Here is a 21,288-nt window from a genome sequence, read left to right as displayed (position 1 = left end):
GAGCCATGGCCGCTGAGCCTGCGCGTCCGGAGCCTGTGCTCCGCAACGGGAGAGGCCACAACAGTGAGAGGACCGCGTACCGCAAAAAAAAAAAGAGTCAAGGTTGTACACGTCAGGAGTTCTAGAAACAATCAACTCAGTCCAAACCTGTAAGAGCAACATAATCACTCAACTGTTACATGTTTACGTGCCAAATAAGAATAGAAAGTTTTATTTAAAACAAAAAGCAAAGAGAAATAAACAAAATAAACCATCCTCAACTGCTAGGGAGCTCACTGGTCCAAGGCTTCTTATCTCAAATGACTGGCATAGCAGAGCCTGGTACATAGTAGGCGCTCAGTAAATGTTGAGCCAAAAGAATCTTGCTGGCCTCCCTGCATTTATTTTTCGAGACTTCAGATTGCAGTGGCCCCTGGCCGGGGATCTGGGCCTGCCCCACTATGGGGGGCATCTGGGGGAGGAGAAGTGGTAGACGGACGGAGTGCTGACCTACAACCAGGAGGTAGGGTGGAAAGCAGCACAAGTCCTTCATCAACACGGTGAGGCAGTTGTCAGGCCAGACCAACCACAAGCCGCCCGTTGGGCTCTGGCTGCTGCCCCCTCTCCAGCCAGGAAGGCAGGCGCAGGCTCCGAACCTTCCCCATCACTTTGGCCTGCTCAGCAAGTGCAGCTCTCACCGTTTTGGGGGTGGGTGGTTATAAAGGAGTCCCAGCTGTTGCTTACTTCCTCTAGCAAACAGATCAAGTGTCAAGATCTTGGTAGGTAAAGGAACAAAACGAAAAGTAGCTGACCTTCCCTCTCCCCGCATCTTTTAGCAAATGTGCAGCCACAGGCTGCCCCCAGGTGGGATCTTCCCCTGCAGGGCCTGGTCCAGAGCCCAGCATCCTCTGGTTATGAGGATAAATCTGCCAGGATTTCATGTAGCTCTGCCTGGTTCAAGACTGGTTCAAGCCTGGCATCCAGGCTACTAGGTGACCACGGCTGGGTCGCTCAGAAGCCCTGTGGGGGGCTCAGACCAAGTCCCCCCTCATATCACCCTTCCAACCACACGGAGCAGTTCTTGCCTCCCAAGCCCACACATCAACCAAGGGCCAGCAGAACAGCTCCACACAGATATGCAATATTCCGGAGGCCTGGGCTACTAGCCTTCAGGCTCTCTCCTAGGGCCCAGACTTAATGAAAAGCGGCCTCCCCGAGTGGCAGGAAGGACTCTGGCCGCCACGAGTTAGGACTGTACGGTGTTGGGGGAGCGCAGAGGCACGGGGGTGGTGTCACACTTGGTCCCTGTCCTCGTGTCTGGGTTTTTTTTTCTGGGAGTAAGCGGGGGTGGAGAAAGCATGCAATCCCATCCCTCCCAGCTGGGACTATCCCCTGCCGGGGAGCAGCTCTGCCCTCCTGGTCTCCCCACCACGTGCAAGCAGGAACTGAGCCTCGGTCTTCTCTACATAGACCATCCAACCCTGAGAATGGGCTCAGCGCAGGCTGGTGCGTCAAAGAATGAACAGGAAAACTGTTCCCTAAACGATTTTTTTTTTCATGTTTATTTTTTTGAGGGTGGTGACGGCAGGAGTGGAAGCTCCTGCAAATAGAAAGTTGACCGGACAGAACCACTCTTAACAACAACGATAATAATAATGGCTAACATCCGCGACCCAGCTGTTCCAAGCATTTTGCATGTGTGAGCTCACAAGAACCCTACAGGGAAGGCATTTCTTATAAATCTCCAGTTTTCAGATGGCGAAAATGACGCTTGGCAATTAAGCAACGTCACTAAACGACTTCCTACCAAGAAGCCAAATTTTGACATTTTGAGAGAGCTCAGAGAAGTATTTTTGAAAGAAAAACTACTGTCAGGGTTAATAATTGACAGCATTTCCGATTAGGGCAGCTGTTAAAACAGCATTTGATCCAACTCAAACAAGCTCTAAACATCACTTCCAAGAAAGGAAAGAAAAAAAGAATCAAGACGTGTGACTTTAACAATCGGGACAGGTCACAAATCACAAATCGGAACTAGATCCTACGTTGGAAAGCTCCTTTTGGCCTTCAGGGTACCCTGTTATCAATAAGGCAGCTGGGGCTCACGGGGTGAACCTTCATCCTTCCTCCATGCTGGTCCCAAAAGGCCACTGCCTTTGAGTCAGAGCCTCGGAGGAGAACCTGGGAGGCGGCGGGTGCCAGGCAGCGGGAGGACGGCTTCCTTTGGAAAAAGGTGTTTGGGGAGCCTGGTGCTGCCTTTGAAAGTTTCTTTTCAAGTGTGGTTCAAAGAAGGCAGCTTTGCTGGTGGAAAAACATCGTTCCTCAGAAGGAACTAATCTACTCATCGCAGACAGAGAAGCCGCTCAGAGAGAGAAGCGTGCACAGGGATCCTGCGAAATCCGGAATCTGCGCTCTCAACTAGGCGCAGGAGGTACATCTGCCCTGTGTCCCCGTCCAGACTGTTAGGCAATAAATGACGGAACACAAGATGAGGGGGGGGGGAGGCGAGTGTAGTTTACCAAAGAGTAGTCTGCTCCACGCGTCTTAGTGACTCCCATTCACGCGATCGTCTCATTAGAGCAGAACCTCTAACCATCCTGCTGTAAACGGAGGGCGCCAGAGCTTTCTCAAAGTACACTGCTCCAGCCACACCCTTGCATTCACATTTGCTGCTGTTCCCATCCGTTGGGCCCACGACACTGAATGAAGGGAGGTGGAATCTGCCCTTGGACCAGCTCCTGACCGGCAGCACCCAGCCAGTCTTTGGCTTTTTTTTTTTTTTTTTTTTAAATTTAACTGCCTGCTCAAGTCACAGCTGACAGCCACTTCCAGGAGACCGTCTCTCCGGTATTTAAACTGCCAGGTCGTCTGGACCGATCAGCTCTTGAAAATGCACACTTCATTCTAACCTCAGCCCAATAAAAACAAGGAGAGGGAGGAACCTGGCCGCTTTAAAGAGCATGTTCTGACCCAGGAGCCACACAGAAATGACCTGGCGTTGCCTCCCAGCTCAGCCTCCAATCTAGCTGCATGGCTTTGGGCAAATCCCTTCCCTCCTCTGGGCTTCAATTCTGTTGTCTGCAAAACAGGGATGAACTGAATAAATTATAAGATCCAGGAGCCATCTTTCAGAGTTTGAGAATGCTAAACATTCCTGAGTTGCTCTGTGACACATCGATTCCTCCAGAAAGCTCAGTAAAACAGAGCAGAACGTGAGTTTAAAGGATGAGCAGAGAAGAGGCAAGCCAACTCGAGACACAGATGGATGCCGGGTAGTGGGCTAGGCTGGGGCTGGCTGGGCTTGGTCCCCAGGACCAGTCTTCATGGCACAAACCATTCGAATGTGTCCATCAGCCATACTGCACACAATCACAGAGCAGACAAGAGTAGTGATGTCCTATCTGTAAGTGTCAAGCAGCTCCTGTCCGGGTTCTTTCCGTGATTCACAAGGAGCTGAAGACAGCCAGGCAAAGGCTCTTCAAGGTGTCTCATTTAGTGGGAAGTAACAGCAATTAGGCAGCCAAAGGGCCGCTCCTAGGTTCCCGGTTTCACTTCTAAAACAAGGATTTCTTCATGGGACAACCAGCGTCTTGGGAAAAACAGCATGCTGTGATTCTGGAGCCCCGTTTGTGGACGTGTGCGAGAAAAATGAGCTGAGGAAAAGACAGCTATGTGAGACGTGAGTTACACCCCAAATCACATGGAAATGGTGCTTTCCCCCCCAGCTCTGTGTCTGACAGGCCATGTGACCTCTGGACTGGTGGCTGGGCCTTGGGTTACTCCTCTTGAAGCATGTATGTCTGGGGTGGACACTTGGTCTGCTCTGGGGTTCTTGAATTTGGATCGGGTTTTACCTGGTTCTCTGACTCAAGTCCTGGGGTGTTCAAAGTGAGTCTGCCTGTCTTGAATTAACATCACAGGGGCACAGGGAGAGGCTGGGGGCCATGAAGAAGCAGGAAGCTGCAGCAGCCAGGTGCCACAGTCACCCCGCAATCAAATACTGGGAGATTCCAGAACAATGCATCTGAGCAATTTTACCTTAAAGTATCCCACTGCATTTCCTAGGCAATTCTAAATTGATAGGCCCTCAATTATTGGACTACGAGATGAAATTCCTTGCCAAGCAGTTTCTCCTTGGACCAAGCTCAGAGAGCTCTGAAATAAAGCAAGTGGGTGTTTTATCACCAGAGAGAAGGAAGTCCAGGGACAGGGAGGTGTGAGGCCTCCAGCAAAAGCCAGTGCGGGGTTCCCAGGCCCTGCTCCATCCCCGCCAGGCACTGGCTCTAGGGGAGAGCAGCTCCACGATGTCCTTAAGAAGGGGGGAGTAAATGACCCACTTAGCAGCCCGGGAGATAACGACCCCTGCTCCTGCAGGGGCTGGGGAGGTTTACATCACAGATCACTCAATGATAGGTGAACCTCCTTAAAGGCCCTTTTAGCACTGACATATTGATCAAATTATATATAACTACAACGCCATTAAATATTTATGATTCCGAGGAAGCCTGCTGAATTCTTTATGCCGGGAGGGCTCGGAACAAAAAGAGGCCCAGCGCTGGTGTGACCCTGAGGATCTGTCTCCCGGGGGAAGGAAGGGGACGCTGGCCGGGGCCAGCCTGTGACACTGGTCCCCGTGACCTTCACACAGAGTAAAGATGGCAGAGAGGATTTAACACACTTGCCCTTACCCAGCGAGGAAAGATGAAAAGCAAGGGAGCCTGGGCGCTCCGAGTTGTGACATGACCTTCCCACGTGCTCCCCTGAAAGGAATCCCGCCTTCCTTTTCTGTGCCCGCCAGAAATCTTGGACATTTTCTGCCAAGAGTCTAGGGAGTAAGGGAATTGGGAATGGTGACGGTGAGTGAGGAAGCAGGGGAGTGGCGTGGGTGGGAGAACAGAGGAAGCATCTAGGCCACTGACCCTGGAACGAGGTGGCAACGCAGAGTCTGGAGACCTGCATTTCCGCCCCAGGTGTGTCCTGCGCTAGGACCTCAGCTTCCATTGCATGAAGGAGGAAGACTTGGGTCCAAGTTAATAATCAGAACTCTCGAAAATGAATTAGGTGCTGTATGCAAGTGAGTACCCCGCCCTGGGGAGCATTCAATGGCAACCCACGGGTGGGCGTGGACACCACTCCATGGGAGGGACTTGGAAAGATGACAGCCAAGTCCCTCCCTGGCTCTAAGACTCGAGACTTTCATTTCTCAGACTCTCAGTTTCCATCCACCAGGCTTCCTGTTAACAAGATCCAATAATCTTTAAATATTTGTTCACTTTAATTCTTGGCTCCCAAACACATTAAACTCTGCTTGCCTCCCACCCCCACCCCAGGGAATGGCCCTCAAAGAGCTTGCTTGTGTGGATGGAACAGGGAAAGCCTTTTCAGATTACAGCTTCTCCTAACACTGCCCATTCATCCCAGGCTCGGCAGACCCCACCAACCCCCCCATCCCTCCCTCCCTCCCCTCAGATAACCCCCTGGCCCCCTCCCCCACCTTCCCAGACTCCACTGGCCAACTCTCGCCAGGAGGGAAAATTCTCAATTCATCCCTGTGGCGTTGCCATGGCAACCCCCAGCCACCTAATCCCCCTTGGAACATTATGCAAATCTCCCTTTGCCCCTCAACAGGCTGTAAAAGTCACATTACCCTTGCAGAGGCGGCTCGTTACATTTTGGGAGTCTCCCTGTAAGGTCAGCGCTATGACTTTTTAAGGACAGGGGCTCTCTGGGAAACCTGGGTGGTGGGAAGGGGAAAATGAGGTGTCGGGGAAGGAACAGAAACAGTCCCCTTTTACCCACCCCACCACTGAGCTCACAACCCAAGAGCATGGCCCTTCCTTAGATTAAAAGGGTCAGAAGGGCCTCTCTTCCCCAGACAAGGATGGCAGGCATGGTGGCATTTCAAAGGCCATAAAAATCAAGATCAGTTATTTAGAAACTTGCTTAAACGATCAGCTCCCTCTCAGACTGGCCCCCTCCCAAACCACCAGCACATTCAATACCTCATTTCACAGATGGAGAAAATGAGGCCCAGAGAGGGCCCAGATGTCCTAGGTCACACAGCAAGACAATGGCTCCAGAGCCAGAATTCCTCCCGCTAATCAAGGGTTCTAAACCAGGGCAGATTTTGCTCCCCCGGGGACACTTGCCAGTGTCTGGAGACATTTTTGGGTGTCACAACTGAAGTGGTGCTACTGGAAATTAGGAGGAAAAGGCTAGGGATGCTGCTCCGTTGATCCCGGGAAGCCCAGGACAGCCCCACCACAGAGAATGATCTGGCCCCCAAATGCCAATGGTGCCCAGGTTGAGACACCCCAGTCTACACGTCGCTGACACTCATGTTTCACTGAATTCTTAAAAAGCTTTGTCTGAGGACTTCCCAACACTGGAATCAAAGCCTTGATGTACAGGCGGGTCTGAGGGTGGGCCAGCTTGGAGACCACAGAAAACCACACCTTGATGTGGGCTCTGGATAAAGATCACTGGTCCAAATGAAACAAGCCGAGTTTCCAGTTCTGAACCCGCCCCTGGTCCACAGTGATACCGCAATCGGGTCACTTAACCTCTTGAAACGTCAGTGTTCCTGCTGTTAGGTGGGGCTCTTGGTGTCCACACTGTAGGGCTGGCATGTGGAGCCAACAAGTCACAAAGGAGAAAGGGCTCTGGGAAGTGTTAACAACACGTGCAACACCAAGGAGCTGGTCCTCGCTCTCTGAGGCCTTGGCAACTTTGGGGACTGTCCCATTGTCAGAATCCCCTGTTGAGGTCTCCCCACACACAAGGGAGGCACTGTGCTAAGCAGTTAATATGCATCATTTCACATTATCCTCAAAACACTCTCTGTAACTGCACAGTCCAACATATGAAGCCGCCGGCCATGCGTGGCTAGCGAACGTTAATTAAAGTTCAATTTGAAACTCAGTTCCTCGGTCACGGTAGCCACGTTCCAAGGCTCAACAGCCCCACGTGGACAATAAGATAGACGCTTCCAAGACTGCAGAAAGTTCTATCAGGCAGCACCACTCTTAATAGGTAGGCATTCTCATCATTCCCATTACAAATTCAAGTTCGCAGAGAGAAATGGCCCGTCCCAAGTCACACAGCCAGTAGATCCTCATCTAGGACTCAAAACGAAGTTTGTATGACTTCAAAGCCTGTCTCCTAGCCACCAGGACAGGCCATCTCCCAGCTGCTGGTGCTCTGCTCCTAACTTCCCAGGATACCCCTTCGAGAACCAACTGACTTCTGATAGACAAACTTGGATTCCACTGGCACCTTCATGAAAAAGGGTTTATCAAAGACCCACCACCTGGAGGCCTGGGAAATGCCCAATGTTCCTTACAGCACCAGGGCAGGGATTAAGACAGGGACCTAGTCAGGGGGATAGCGAGGGAGAGCCAGGCGGAGATCCCTTGAGAAGTGGGCTGAGAACCAGGTAAGAGATTAGAGAGAAACCGGAAAAGGCTAAGAGAGAAGACCATCCACGCACACACCCCGCCACCACCTTAAGAAGTTCCTGCAGGCTAGGCTCCCCGGTGCCACACACAAGTGCCAGGTGACACAGAGACCAGCGTCAAGCCAACAGTGGGAGAACTGTGGCAGGGGGAGGGCAGCTCTTTGGGGGCTCTAATGCTTCTCCTCGTTTCGGGCTGGCTTTATAGGGATACCGTTTCTCTGGGATAAAGTGTGAGGTCCTAGGAGATGGGGCCATCAACCTCAACTCCTCCGAAGTCTTGCCCTAGGACCTCTGCTCTTAGGCAAAGCAAGACGAGCACTGGACTGCAGCACTCTCCACGGGTAAGGGATCTCTGAGGAAGGGACCCCCCCTTCTCTTCTCAGAGTAAGGGTTTGAGGAGAGGCTAAAGCCCCCACTGACTGACCAGCCCTGGCCCGCTCACTACCTCCATCTGCCCGATCTCATGGGTACTCTCTTTCCACCAGGCCATTTAGCCCCTCATTCCAGACCATTTGGTATCACCTGCAGCTTCTCCCAGGCCCATGAGTCTGCCCGACCTCTTCTCGGGCAGGAAATCTGATAAGACTCCCGTACCCCGCTGGCACCTCAGCTGGAGGACTGCCTCCCATCCCTTGCCCCCCAGACCCACTAAACTGCCCTGCTCCGCCCTAGCAGGTATCACCACTGGTTCACAAAGCACGTCCCTGCCAGGATGCTCAGTTTCAGACCAGGAGCAGGATGGACCTGTTGAGGGCTCTCCCTTGAGAAGTGTTTGGGGACTGGGTAAGGACCCTTCCTCCTCCAGCCCTTTATCACGTAGTCCTCACCTATTGGCTGGGTGGTGTAGAAGTCTAAAACCGAAACCTCCCCAGCCAACCAGGCAGGAAGAGTCCCCTGCCCTGCCCCCAGGCTGCAGGACTGGTGGAAAGAACGCTTTCTGCCTTTGAGGGAAGATGTAGCCTCCCAGGACAAACTAAAAAGTTCTCATTTGGAATTAAGGAAAAAAAAAAAAAAAAAAAAAAGTCAAAGAGCTGTGAACAATGGTTATCAAGGATTTAAAAGGGCAATGAGATAAGGCCCCAACACTTGGAACTCCAGGCCCAAACAGATAGCTAAGGCATGACAAGCATAGTTTACTAATTTACCTCCAAGCCATTAACCCTTGCTTCCTGCTCCTCAGGTCCTGTAAGCCAAATTCAGCATGCTTTCCCTGGTTCTTCCCCATTCCTTATCCCACCCCCCATATCTCTGCTTTATCATTTTTCCCCAACTATCTCGTTCCTCACCCCCCTCCCTTTCTTCCCCTCTCACACTTAAACTGTCCTGTCGTGTGAGACGGGGGAAAAAAAATGGTTAAGTCTATCTAAGACACGTTATAATACAGGTTTATGACACATATTTCTTCCTACCAGCACTTTCGCAACCACAGGCCTCTCTCAGAAACCTGAGAAAGCCTGGTATCCTTCCCAGAAAGTCCGTGACGCTATACAGGGTCAGGAAGACCCCCAAACTGGAACATACAGTCCCGGAGTCCCCCGCAAAATGCACGCTGTGCACCCGGTATGGGCTCAGGGGCCTCTGTGGATGCAGAATGGTCTCATCCCTCAGGGCGCCGAGAGCCTCCAGACCGCTCTCCTCCCCTCCCAAACCCAGCCCCAGTTTAAGAACACAGCCCTGTGGTACCCTGAAGTATACAGGTCATCTTCACATGCCAGGCCTTTCGTGCCAGGCTCTGATGCTTTCCTCCTCATGTGTGTGTGTCCTGGACCCAAATGCCCGTGAGTTTAGGTTTCTAAGATGAAAATGTCTAATCTGCTCTGCAAACAATCAAGTGCTACAGAAATACGAAAGGCTACATTATTATAATCTACGATATTTGGTAGATCAAATTTTCACTCTATCCTTGATAATGGCTTTTCCTTGGGATTATCTGGAGATGGCGGCAGCTGCCCCAGCACCCCGCCTGTGTCACTCACGTGGCGGGTGAAGGAAACCGGGCGCCTCTGAGAGGACAGGGCAATGGCCACAGCCAGACTCAAGCCCAAAGGGGCTCCCCTGGAATCTCATTTCCACTCCTGGGAACTTGGTTCTTCCTTCACCCTTCAAAGGACGCAATTGGTCAGGGGACGTTTTGGTGACAGCAGGTGAAGGGAGCCTCTTCCTAAAAGATTGCTGAACCTTCAAAGTCGTGACATCACTGGGGTGAAGGGGAGGGAGGTCTTTGTTCTCAGGCAGAATCTTCAGGGCTGAGTAAATGGGTCCCCTGGCTCATCCCAAGCTGGGATGAACCTCCCCTGAAGAAGGCAAGTCCCTGACCTCCCCATCCTCACAATTTCCAGAGGGGCCTCTGGAGAAGAACGGCCTCCTGGAATCTGATCTGAGGGACTTCGAGGTCCCTGATCTGACTCCCCAAAGGCTGACCCCTCCCCCATCAGATGGCCTCTGCCTGCACATCCACGGTGATAAGGTAACAGTTTGGAAGCCTGCTTGCTCCACCCACATGCTCACCATGCAACATCCCTAGCAAACAAAAGAACTCAACTTCACTGCTGGGGAGAATTGCAACTCCCCCATTATCTCCTCCAGAAGACCCTCAGGTCAACACCAAACCTTACTTCTGTGGCAGCAGGAAACTGCCCCCCTTCCCTAAGTTTCTCCTTAGCCTCAACCTGAGAAGGAACATTTATTTTGAAAGGCAAGAGAAAAGCAAAAGCCAAGGGAGAAAAGCAAAGAGAGAAGGGGAGAGAAAGCATCTTGGCCGTGATCTTGAAAACAAGATATTGTCCCTTTAAGCATATAAAAACAAGGCCCTTGAGTGCGCAGTTCTCACTCTGGTACACAATTATGGGTGCTTTCAGCTGTCTAGCACTACTTCAAGTGCTCTCTTAAACCAGACTGTCAATGGCATGTTGAAAGCTATTTTGCTGGCTGCTATCATTAATAGCAAAGTGGAGAGCTGGGCTGATGAGAATTAAATATGGGGGAGGGGGCGGGTCATAACCAGTCATTACAGAATTACCAATATGAACGAGACGACGATGCCACTTTGGGGAGTAAAGTTCAAACCAGCAGATGACGGTGCGGAAGCAGGCCACAGACTGCAGGAAGCGGCAACCCCCCCGCCCGGCAGATGGACTTGGGCCAGCCCTGGAGAGCCATCTGGGGACCGAAGAGCCACAGAGCGGCGAGTGTGAGAGCCGAGAGGCCTTGGAGATCACTTTGCTGCAACATGTCACCACCTCAACCTCCTGCCCCAAGTGGAGTCCCCCCTCCCCGCCCCGTTCCGAAGACTTGTGGACTTGTGGCTTCGGGGACACACCTGGCTGCCTTTCCAAGCACTGCTGCTGCCACCCCCGGAGGAGCCTCCACTGGCGGCTCCTGCCTAAGGAACGCAGCCCTCCCTTTAAGACGCGGCTCAAGTAACAGCCCTTCGGTGTAGTCTTCTCTGACCCGACTCCCCTTTCCCAGGAAGGATGAGCCCTTCTGTCCCCGGGGGCTCCTCCTGTGACACTGGCCCTGTTAGCACTTACTTCACTGCATTGCAATGACTTATTTAGATGCCCGACTCCCCCAGGGAGATAAGGGTGTCCGTGGAACAAGCCCCAGACCACACCCGGCATATCCCAGGCCCCTAATAATCGTTTGGGGAATCAGTCCAACCCCCTCATTTGACTGATGGGAGAAACTGGATGGTGAGCGGTATAGGAAGAAGCAGGAGGAAGCCTGCAGAGCCGGCGGCCAGCCCGCAACGAACAACCCGTCTCGACTCACACCCTCTGACAGCCCAGTAATTCTGAGCAAAGGAAAAGCAACTTTACTAGGCACCCATTATGTGCTAAGTGCACGTAGGAGTCCTGAGCAGAGGGGCTTGCCCCCCAGCTATGGGGGTGTAGGAGGACCCCCTGCATGCAGATCGCAGCAGGGGACCCCACTGAGGTCTAGCCTAGATCACCTTTTTGCCCCTGGCATCCCAAGATTTTGTACAAACGGGATGGAAAAACATTTTCCCCCTCGCAGGAAGGAAAAGGGAATTCATCCCTCGGCTGACTCACTCCTGCAACAAAAAAGGACCTAGGCTAGACCCTTCCTGTCCGAGCTGGGGAAGGAGGAAGCCACAGACAGAAAGAAGAGCTCCGTGCCCTCCAGGAGCTCCTGGTCCAGCAGGATTCACGGAGAGTCTTCAATAAGGAGCCAGGTCCCCATCCAGGACCAGTTTCCTTGATCGGTGGGTAAATACAGGGACCATGTGCCCATCTCCCAGGTCATTTCAGTGATCAAATGGATGAGAAGGAAAAGCGCCAGGAAAGCACACAGACCCTTGCTCTGACAACTCCATCAGCAAGAAGGAAGAGAGCGTCCTGAGAAGGCTGGTGTGAGATGCAGTCTTGGGGGCCCGGGAGGCAGGCTCCTCCTTGGTGGACAGGACAGGGTGAAGGGAGCTTGGAGCTTGGTGGACCCCAAAGTGGAGCAAGGCAGGCACCCCAGGCCAGCATGACGAGAGGAGAGACTGTTCCGGAGAAAAGCGACAAGGCAAGAAAGTCAGAAGGAAATCAGGGCGTAGAGGGGTTCTTGGATGCCAGCATTCTGACCAAAATAAATAATACTCAAAGGTTTTTTTCTTAGCTCGACTCAGATGCCACACAAATAGGCACTGCCCTAGTATGAAGACCCACGTCCCCTTCAATTTGAGTGTTCCACCTTCTCCTCACCAAGACAGACTTGATTCCTGGGCAGGGTTTTGGTAACCTCACCACCTGCTGGCCCCCTCTGGCCACCCACACCTTCACGGCGGCCACAAAACTTCAAGATGTTATCCCTAGAGGTCTTCCAGCCCAAGCCCCTTTTTACGTAGGTGTGAGGACCCAGAGAAGGGCAATGACAAATGAAGATGTCCCATCTCCCTCTTCAGCCATGTTCATGGCCACCCCCATCCTTAGATGAAAGAGTCACAGGTTTTATCACTTTGCCTTACCTGTGACCCTTACCTCCGAGATTGCTAGTTATGCATTGTGTTTGTTACTAGACGCACTGAATCATTAGTTGCGCAAATAGCTAGCGGTTCAGAAGAGGACCCTGGGAGGGCAAAGATGATTCACGGTATGGTTATACAACCAGAAATGGGGGACTTTGGTGTTGCCAGGTTTGTGGCCTTAGCCTCCTGAGATAGCACAGAAAGAAGCAACAGTAATTAAAGACACAGAGTGCTATTAGTTAGTAAATAAGCGCTCTTCATTTCTTGAGTTTTGCTAAAAGACCTGGGGTCAGGAGGAAAAGTGGCAGCGGCAGTTCCTCTGCTAACATGGGACTGGATACCTCAGCTTCCCGGCCTGGGCCTCAGTTTCCTCATCTGTGACTTGAGAGGTCTGCAGGAGATGCCAAAGGGCTCTCCCAGTTAAAACAGCAAATTAGAAATGTTGCTCGGTGACAGGACAGTGGGGGCATGACACTGTCCCCAAATCAAAAGGCCTCTGGTGCTCTTCCAAAACCTTAGCACTCACCAGCAGCGGGGTGAAAAGACGGCCTGCCCCAGCTTCTCAGAGCATCAGTGCCTCAAACCCAATGCACTACGATTGCTCTGGAGTGCTTGTTTCTACGCTGGTGATTTGTGGCTGACACCGGAGCTTCAGCCTCTGCGGGAACAAGATGGGAACTGACGAGCTGGCCAGCCATCATCGCCTCCCCAGCCTTGCTGAATCACCCTTGACATCCTGCCTGGAAGTAGAGGCTTGGAGGAGATGGGTGACCTCTTGAAATCTCGGGCCAGGCCCATGATGCTGTAACCTCTGCTTTGCCACAATTAGGGAGGGAGGGGAGGAGAAACCATTTACTGCTTCTCTGGGATCTGACAGCTTGGAAAAAGAACAGAGAGGGAGACAGAGAAAACAGCTAGGAAAGGAGCCAGCCACAGTGAGTTGAACCTCTCGGTAAAATAAAAACGGGCTGGACGCACCTCATCAGCTGCCCTCTGTCAATACTCAGGCCCATCTGGCAGAACCTGAGGTTCCCAACTAATAGGCATTTCCCATAGAACCAGCAAAGGGCTTTTGAAAAAAATATGTGGTGGTGCTGGTAAGAGGGGTGTGTGGGGGTGTGTGTGTGTGTGAGAGAGACAGTTATTAAATATATTAATATACAAAAAAATAATGTAAACTATAAGGTGATATCCAAATATAAGCTATAGTTATTTCAATGAAATATGAACACAGTGCAAGTTCTTAGTCGTTGACATATGTAAATTCAAGACACATACCTGGATCCATGAATAGATGATGCCTTGATCTCTAATATCCAAATATTATTGTGAAAATATGATTCCAGGTCGATGGTTGAAAATAACTATTGGGTAGTTGCCTGGTTTCTCTAGTGAAAATGACAGAAAATTCAGTCTAACCATAGATCCTTATAGATTAGTGGTTGCTTGAAAATACAACTAGTTCTGAAGCCCCTTTGGGAAGTTTTAATTTTGTCATAGTAGTCTAACTTGTGGTGGTGGTGCTGGTAAGAGGGGTGTGTGGGGGTGTGTGTGTGTGTGTGTGTGTGTGTGTGTGTGTGTGTGTGTGTGAGAGACAGAAAGAGAGGGAGAGAAAGAGAGAGCGGGAGTGCGCAGGCTGAGGACTGCCACACTCCCCAAGGTGCTAGCTCTGGAGAGCATCCATTATATAAAAGTACAGACAGTCCCCGCCCCCCCCGGCCCCGCCCCCTCCCAGCTTCAAGATGAAGAATCCAGCCTGTTTGTTCCAGGCAGATGTAATCACACGAACAGTCAAGTCTAGAGGGCAGGACACTGCATGAATAATTCAAGCACTCCAGTCACTTGATTGTGTGTGCAGATAAAACACCAGTCAACCGCTAAACAGGTCAGCTGATAAACTTGTTTGCTCAGGCCTAACCACCATCCGCCAAATGCACCCAAGACCCACACTACAATTAGTGGCCGGTTTTATTCTGCAGAACCCTTGCACGCCTAGGGAGTGGCCCGCCCCAGGAGGTCAGGGCTGCATTTCTCAGTGCAGGGTTTCTTCACCTCCTTGCCTCTGTTCCTACACAGCCACCGGGCGATTTCACCCAACTCAGAGATTGCCATAAAACCGGCAAAGGCACTGAACTCAGAGCACGGAACATCCTGCTGGGAAGCAAGTGGGAGTTGAGGCTGGAAGGCAAAGGTGAGTGGCAAACAGGGTAAAGTACTGTTTAGAAGGCAGAAGCCCAGATCTGAGTCCTAGCTCTGCCCTCCTTGCCTCCCTGAAGCCTCAGTTTCCCTGCCTACAAAAAGGGGGCAAAGAATACATCTATCTGCCTCTGGCAGCTGACAGGATTAAATGAGACCATGTCGCCAAGCCTCAGGCATTCTCCCCCTAAGAACCTGGTTTGGGGACTGGCCAGAAGTCCCAGATGCACACAGCTGCTCCTTATGCAAACCCCACCACTGAATGTGCTAGGAAGGCGAATAACTCTTCCTGGGTTCAGAGTGTCCCCAGGACTCCAGGAACAGCTTCGCTCCACCAGCCAAGGTGGATTCTTTGTACCAAAGAACCATCCACTCACAGACACGGGGAACACCACCCATGCGGACCTAAACATGCAACGACGTATTACACCTTAATTATGAAGCTCTTAGAAGAACGGCTGCTATAACTTTTAAACCTGGGTGCAATTACCCTGTTTAAACACACCCAAGATACCAAGCGCTGAGGACAAAAAAAGAGGGGGTGGAGAAAGGGATGAGGTTGCATCCTGCATAACAGCCCAAGGCCCTTGAATACCTGGGACCCCGGTTGCACTGCACACATTCTTACTGGACCAGTCAGACCCAGTCTGTTCCACCTAAAGTTGGGCAGTCTCCAGCCCAGACTCCCGAGGAGAAACATCTTTACTTACAGAGTGGTGTCTCTTTACAATTCCTGTGGGTCAAGAAGTAAAAACCTGGTAGCCTTCATGTGCCTCCCCAGATTCCTCAACAAACTCAGGTCCCTTTCTGGCTGCCCTTCACCCAACACTGGGGTTCCCTCCAGTAGGGGAAAGGAAACTAGATTCCAAAGACTCTCTGCGAAGCCACTGGAGTGGGCAGACAGGAATCTACAAGCATTCCAGAGGTCACCTGCCCTTCTCACCTGCCCTGGGTCCTGCCCCCTTAAAGAGCGAAATTTAAACCTTGTAAACCACTGTTCATTTAGAGCAGAAAATCCATTCAAGGCACGGTCACCAAAGGCTAGAATGAGTCAACAGTCTTCTGGGATTTCAAGAACACCAATTGTTAAAGAGAACAACCGGCCTGCGCCATTTCCCTTGCCAAGTCAATGCTAATCGCTGGCCAAGCCAAATTATAGGCGGCCTCTCCTTGGAACACAAATACGCAAACAGGCCTCTCCCACAGCCCAGCCCAGCCCCCAGGATGAGTTACTGATATGCACGAAGATAAAGGTGTTTGTATTTGCCCAGTTTGAGGTATACTGTTATTAGAAGAGTGACAATACGGGGTAGTTTACATATCCATCACACAATACCACACTAGCTAAACTGGTTTGACTTCAGGATTTCAAAGCTGAGCTCAACCCCCAGCCATCTCAGAAGTCCTGGCTAGGCTGCCCCAGGCTTGTTACTTCACCTCTCGGCTTCATCTTCCTTCTCTGAAAAATGGGAAAGACTGTAGCCGCCTTCACATTAAGATGGAGGTGAAAAAACTGCCTCATATACATAAGGCATTGGGTTGTATTTCATTCTGGCTTTGTAATTTTAAACGGTAGGTGGCTTGTTCCCTTAAATTTTGACAGCTCAGCCTGGCTTTTAAGACTCTTGAAGTTTAATCTCATCAAGGCAGAACATCATATTTTTGTACACACACACACACACACACACACACACACACACACACACACACACATACACAAACCCTCCTGCCTTTCCTCTTGAAAATTCTACATTAAAACAGGTAGCAGCCAGCTACCTCTGAGTTTCAGGAGTTTGTAAAGCAGATCCTGAAGGGACAACTTTTCTTTTGCTCCTTCCTCCTCCACCAAGATCCAACACCAGGACAAACTTCACAAGCTTGGACGCTAGAAGCTCAACATGTCCAAGAAATCAGCCAAGCCTCAAACCCTGCATGTCAAGGGCTGGATCCATTCACTCTTCAAGGAGGAGGAGGAAGAACAGAAGAACAAGGCTCATTTTCAAACAGGAGGAGCCATTTTAAAATATCTGTGTATTCGGTAAAATTTTTAAAACTAGACATATATGTTAAAGCACTTACCTGCTTGTGCATTTCAATGTTCAATCCATAGGACATCTCGTAGTACTAAAAGTAAAGAGAACTACCGTTAATGCACAACACCGAAGTCTGTTTGTGTTCCACAATCAGCTTTGGAGAAGGTTTTGCCCAAATGGTACTTTTATGATACATTTACTAAACAAGTTTAAGTCAAAGCCCAAAGCCAGCTATAAAAGGGTTGCAGAGCTGAAGACCGGCTCATGACCGTTCTCATTACAACAGAACATCCTATGTGCAAAGTATTATGAAGCGCGGGGCCCTCCCTCCCACCAGCCCTGCGTGTGCCATATATCCTGTTTATACAAGGTTCTCGTTCAACAGGGAATCATGTGTACACTGGGACCCTCTCATTCTCTGAGAGTTATTTAGCAATGTGTCGAAGGCCTCTTATGTGGAAAGCAGTGCAGGGAGCCTCACTTAAGGACCTCCGGTGCCTTCCTCACCAACAGAAGATTTAAACTTGCTGGAACAGACACTGGGAAAAGGGCGGACGTCTACACACTGTCCCAAGGCCGATGAGGTTCTCAGATGGAGGATCCCTGAGTGTACAGTGGGGGCAAAAGCCTCTCAAAGGCTCCTCCACTGTCAGAAACCCCGGGGAAGAAAGGGGGTAGGCGGAGGGGCCTTATGTCCCACTCTGGCTAGATCCCAGGGCTGCAGAGCAGTGAAGTTTTCAAACACTCCCAGGAGATCTCTAAGAGAGATTTTTATCCAACCCTGACATAAACTGATCCAATCCTATCTTACTAGCCAAGATAAGACAACCAGCCCTCTGGGAAACCTTCAAAACACAAATTAATGGGGGCACAAAGGAAGTGTGCACAAGTGCCTGGCCTGGGGTTTGGGTTTCTCTTTCTGCCCCTCCTCTCACCCACCCTCCTCCAAGTGGCCGGGGTAAGGGAGGCTGGTGAAGGATCAGAGGGCACAATCAGATTACACCCAATCCGGGGCTGCCCAGCAGAGGCCGGGCAGGGGACCCGGCTCCAGGCTCCCCAGGCCCACGCCGCCCCGGCCTCTCACCATCACATAATGGCGCTGCATCTCCGTCTTCTCGTTCGCCAGCTTGTCGTATTCCACTTTGAGGCTGCGAGGGCAGAAGAAGCCGGCTCAGACTTGGCGCCTGCACAGCCTCCTCCGAGGCCCCAACCCAGGGGCCTCTGGGAGCCACTTTGTCACTTTCCTGACACCCTCCCCCCTGGGGGACCCCTTTATCCCGCAGCCTCGGGCGGAGGGGAGCTTGGGTTCCCGACACGCGGAGATTGAGTGAAACAACTTGAAACTTCCCGCGGCCGAGAGAGTGGACTTATCAGAGCCGCGGGGGGGCGGGACCCCGACGCTAGCTCGCGACCCCCAGAACCCGGAGCGAGCCGGCTCGCGCCCCGACCCCTCACCCTGGGGGCGCCGCAGGGAGCCGGGAGGCTGCCGGCAGCACAGGGTTAAGGCGCCGCGCTCGGAAAGGGGAAACAAAAGGAGGAGGCCCGGACGCCCCGCCGCCCCGGGGTCGGGAGCCCGCTCGGTCCCCTAGGGGTGGTGGCAGGAGCTGCGGCGGAGACGCCCCCGCCCCGCCAGCCCCGGGGCGGCCCCCACTGGCCTTACCTGTGATATTGAGCTTGCAGGAACTGGAATTCGTCTTTGATCCTGTCACAAGACTCAGCCACCGTGAATTTAAATCCCGGCTGCCCGGGTTGATGGGGAGCCTGAAGCCGGCGAGGACAAGACAGCGGAGGGGCGGGGGCGTCAGACCCGGCTCCAAGCTGCCCAGACCTCTGACTTTCCCCGTTCTCCCCCCGCCACCTCCCCCCCACACCATAGGGGCCGCCCTCACAGTCCAGAACCTTTCCAGCAAGTTTCTCAGCTCCCCGACGCGGGGGGGGACTAACCTCTCCCTATTGGCCGCGGGGCTCCCATCCCTTTCACGAAGGGGCTCCCATTCCCTTCTGGGGCGGGGGACACACAACGAGTGAGTTGGGAGACTTAGGCGAGGGGGCGGGGGACAGCGTGAAGACAGTTCCCCAGGACCACTGGCAGCCCCCCACGCCATTAGGGCGGAATTAACCTCCTCTCGTAACGGCGCCCCCCCATCCCATCCCCTTTGTGTGAGCGCGCGCGCGCACACACACGCACACACTATAAAGGTAGCAACAAGCAAAATGGAGGTGCCAGATAAACTGCCTCGTTTACCCTGCCATGATAGATGCTTAAATAAACCGAATTGCAATTACTCACCGGATGTCTGCCTTGCGGATACATGGCAGGGAGGGGTCGTGATTCCGAGAGCGTGGAAGCGCCGAGAGCCCGGGCAGGGGAGGTGCGGGGGAGGGGGGAGCCAAGCCCGAGCGGGGGGCGGCCGGGAAACCGAGAGCTCGCCCCCGGCCCCCCCAGCCCGCTCTCACACCGAAATCCCAGAGTCGGGCGCCCGCCCCAAGCGGAGACAAAGAGCCGCGGAGCAGGCGGCAAAGTCGTCGGCGGGCGCCGAGGCCGGGCGGCGGGCGCGGGCTTTGTGCACCTAGGGCTCGGCGGGCTGTGGCCGGCCGCCTTCCCCCCGCTGCGTGGAGCGCGTCAGAGCCGGGGGCTGAGCGGACATCGTCGTCTACCCGGCGGGTCCGGCGCGGGGTTCCGAGGTTAGGGGGCCCCTCCTGGGGCAAGCGCGGGCGCCCTCCGGTTCACTCAGCGCGTCGCGCCAGGAGGGAGGCGCGCCGGGGCAGCCCCAGCATCCGGGGCGCGCGGATCCGATCCCAGGGGCGGCTCTCGGCGAGAAGAGGAAGGAGGCAGGCACCGGGGTGGCGGCTTGGGGCCGCAGGAGCGCCGGAGGGTGAGGGCGGGAGCCCGGCGCGGGCGCTTCGACGCCCCCCCTCGGAGAGGAGAGCCTGCTGTTCTGTCTGCTACTGCCGCCGCCGCTGCAAGCCCTTCCCAGGGCCGAGGAGGAAACTCCGGGCTCAGTAGGTGGGAATCAACCACCCTGGCATCCTAACTCCAGCAGGCACAGGAAGCCGCAGCAAAGGGGTCCTCGCTGCTCCCTGCTCGAGCGCCGAGTCCCCAGCGAGGAGCGCTCGGTGCCGCCACCGCCGCCTCGGAGCGCGCAGGCAGGAGAGCGCTGGAGGGGAGAAGCAGCCCGAGACTGGGGAGCTCTGTGGCTTCCTTCCTTCCCCTCGGCTCGGCTCTCCTCTCGCGCCCCGACAATCCCCCCAAACACACACACACACACACACACACACACACACACACACACCAGGAGCGCTCGGTGCCGCCACCGCCGCCTCGGAGCGCGCAGGCAGGAGAGCGCTGGAGGGGAGAAGCAGCCCGAGACTGGGGAGCTCTGTGGCTTCCTTCCTTCCCCTCGGCTCGGCTCTCCTCTCGCGCCCCGACAATCCCCCCAAACACACACACACACACACACACACACACACACACACACTCGCACCAAAAAAAGTGCCCCGGACCTGCGGATACCACACACAGACAGGCGAGGGAGACGAGCACGAGGTCTGAACTGCCGCGAGAGCAGTTCCAAATAGGGACTGAAAAGTAACAAAATAATGTGGCAGCTTCGCCCGGCGCTGGCCAATGGGAGCGCGGGGCCCCCACGTGGGGCTGCCGGACTCGGCCTGCGACTGGGCGCCGCCGGGCGCGACGTCACAATGCCCTCTTGTGTCTAAAACTATGCATGAAAAGTAGCAATCAGGCCCTACCCGCTGGTGACTTTCGCATGGGAGTGAAAAACAGCGCTCCTCAGATCAGGAATTAACCGAAAGACATATAATAAATAGATATATATTATAGTCCTGGGCTGCTAGGTTTTTTTTTCCCCTCCTCACTCTTTTTTTCCCACGATCTACTAGCAAATAATTATTTGGCGGGAGGGGGAAAGAGGGAAGACAGGAATCATAACAAAAGAAAAAAAGACAAGCTGTACAGTCCTCAAAACCTGTGGCTGGTAGTAACGTATCAGTTTATTCTGTAGTGGCGGCAAACGATTCCTCCCTCTAATCCCATTAGGTCTGCAAAGCAGCCCAATTAGATACCATAAAACAAACAAAATCACTTTGTCACTTTAATGTTTTCACAAGATTTAGAACTGATAAAATGGTGGTCCCAAAGTTGCCTCCCACCTTAAAAAATTTGCTCGGAACTGAGGGTGTCCCTTTCTTTACGCCTTCTCCGGCCCACCCCCGACCCCACGGCCCCCAGCTTTTCTTCTTTGTTCATTTGTCCTTCTTTTCAGAAAGCCAAATAAACAGCGTCTTTGATGTGCGGCGGCTGCCCCCGAGAAGTCGGAGGAACTCTTGCTTGGCGGGCACCGCAGACGGAAGAGCCCGACTCCCGCGGACACCCTGCTCAGTCCACGCTGTCCCCACCCGGGGCTCCTTCCCGGTGGAGACGGCTACGCCCTCGCCGCAGCTGCTCACTGAGAGCCGGGGCCAGGGAAGCGAAGTCGGGAATGCGGTGGCGGCCTGGCCTCACCGCGGCCCGGGAGCTCCGAGTTCCGACCCGGTTTCCTCAGCCTGCCCTCGGCAGTGTCACCGCGTCGGCGGAAACCTGCGGAGCGGCGCGTGTGCGAGCTTGTGGGCGTCTCGGCCGCCAGCCTCGA

At 53.3% G+C, this 21,288-nt stretch overlaps 1 protein-coding gene across 1 annotated transcript in view; it reads right to left on the bottom strand.

Annotated features, from left to right (window-relative positions):
• LOC102986682 (TLE family member 3, transcriptional corepressor) overlaps positions 1 to 19,895 on the bottom strand; it is a gene marked incomplete at its 3' end in the record, with an annotated part of 40,403 nt that extends 20,508 nt beyond the window's left edge. Inside the window, exons 1-4 of the mRNA XM_028484973.2 lie at positions 18,927 to 19,895; positions 18,297 to 18,397; positions 17,721 to 17,784; positions 16,683 to 16,727 (exon numbers count right to left, since the gene is read on the bottom strand). Coding sequence (XP_028340774.1) covers positions 16,683 to 16,727; positions 17,721 to 17,784; positions 18,297 to 18,397; positions 18,927 to 18,950 — 234 coding nt within the window. The remainder of the gene's footprint in view (positions 1 to 16,682; positions 16,728 to 17,720; positions 17,785 to 18,296; positions 18,398 to 18,926) is intronic.
• Between the last annotated feature and the right edge of the window lie 1,393 nt (positions 19,896 to 21,288).

Source organism: Physeter macrocephalus, unplaced genomic scaffold (genome assembly GCF_002837175.3).
Source record: "Physeter macrocephalus isolate SW-GA unplaced genomic scaffold, ASM283717v5 random_335, whole genome shotgun sequence".
Classification (NCBI taxonomy): Eukaryota; Metazoa; Chordata; class Mammalia; order Artiodactyla; family Physeteridae; genus Physeter; species Physeter macrocephalus.
This window is presented reverse-complemented; position numbering and strand designations above follow the sequence as displayed.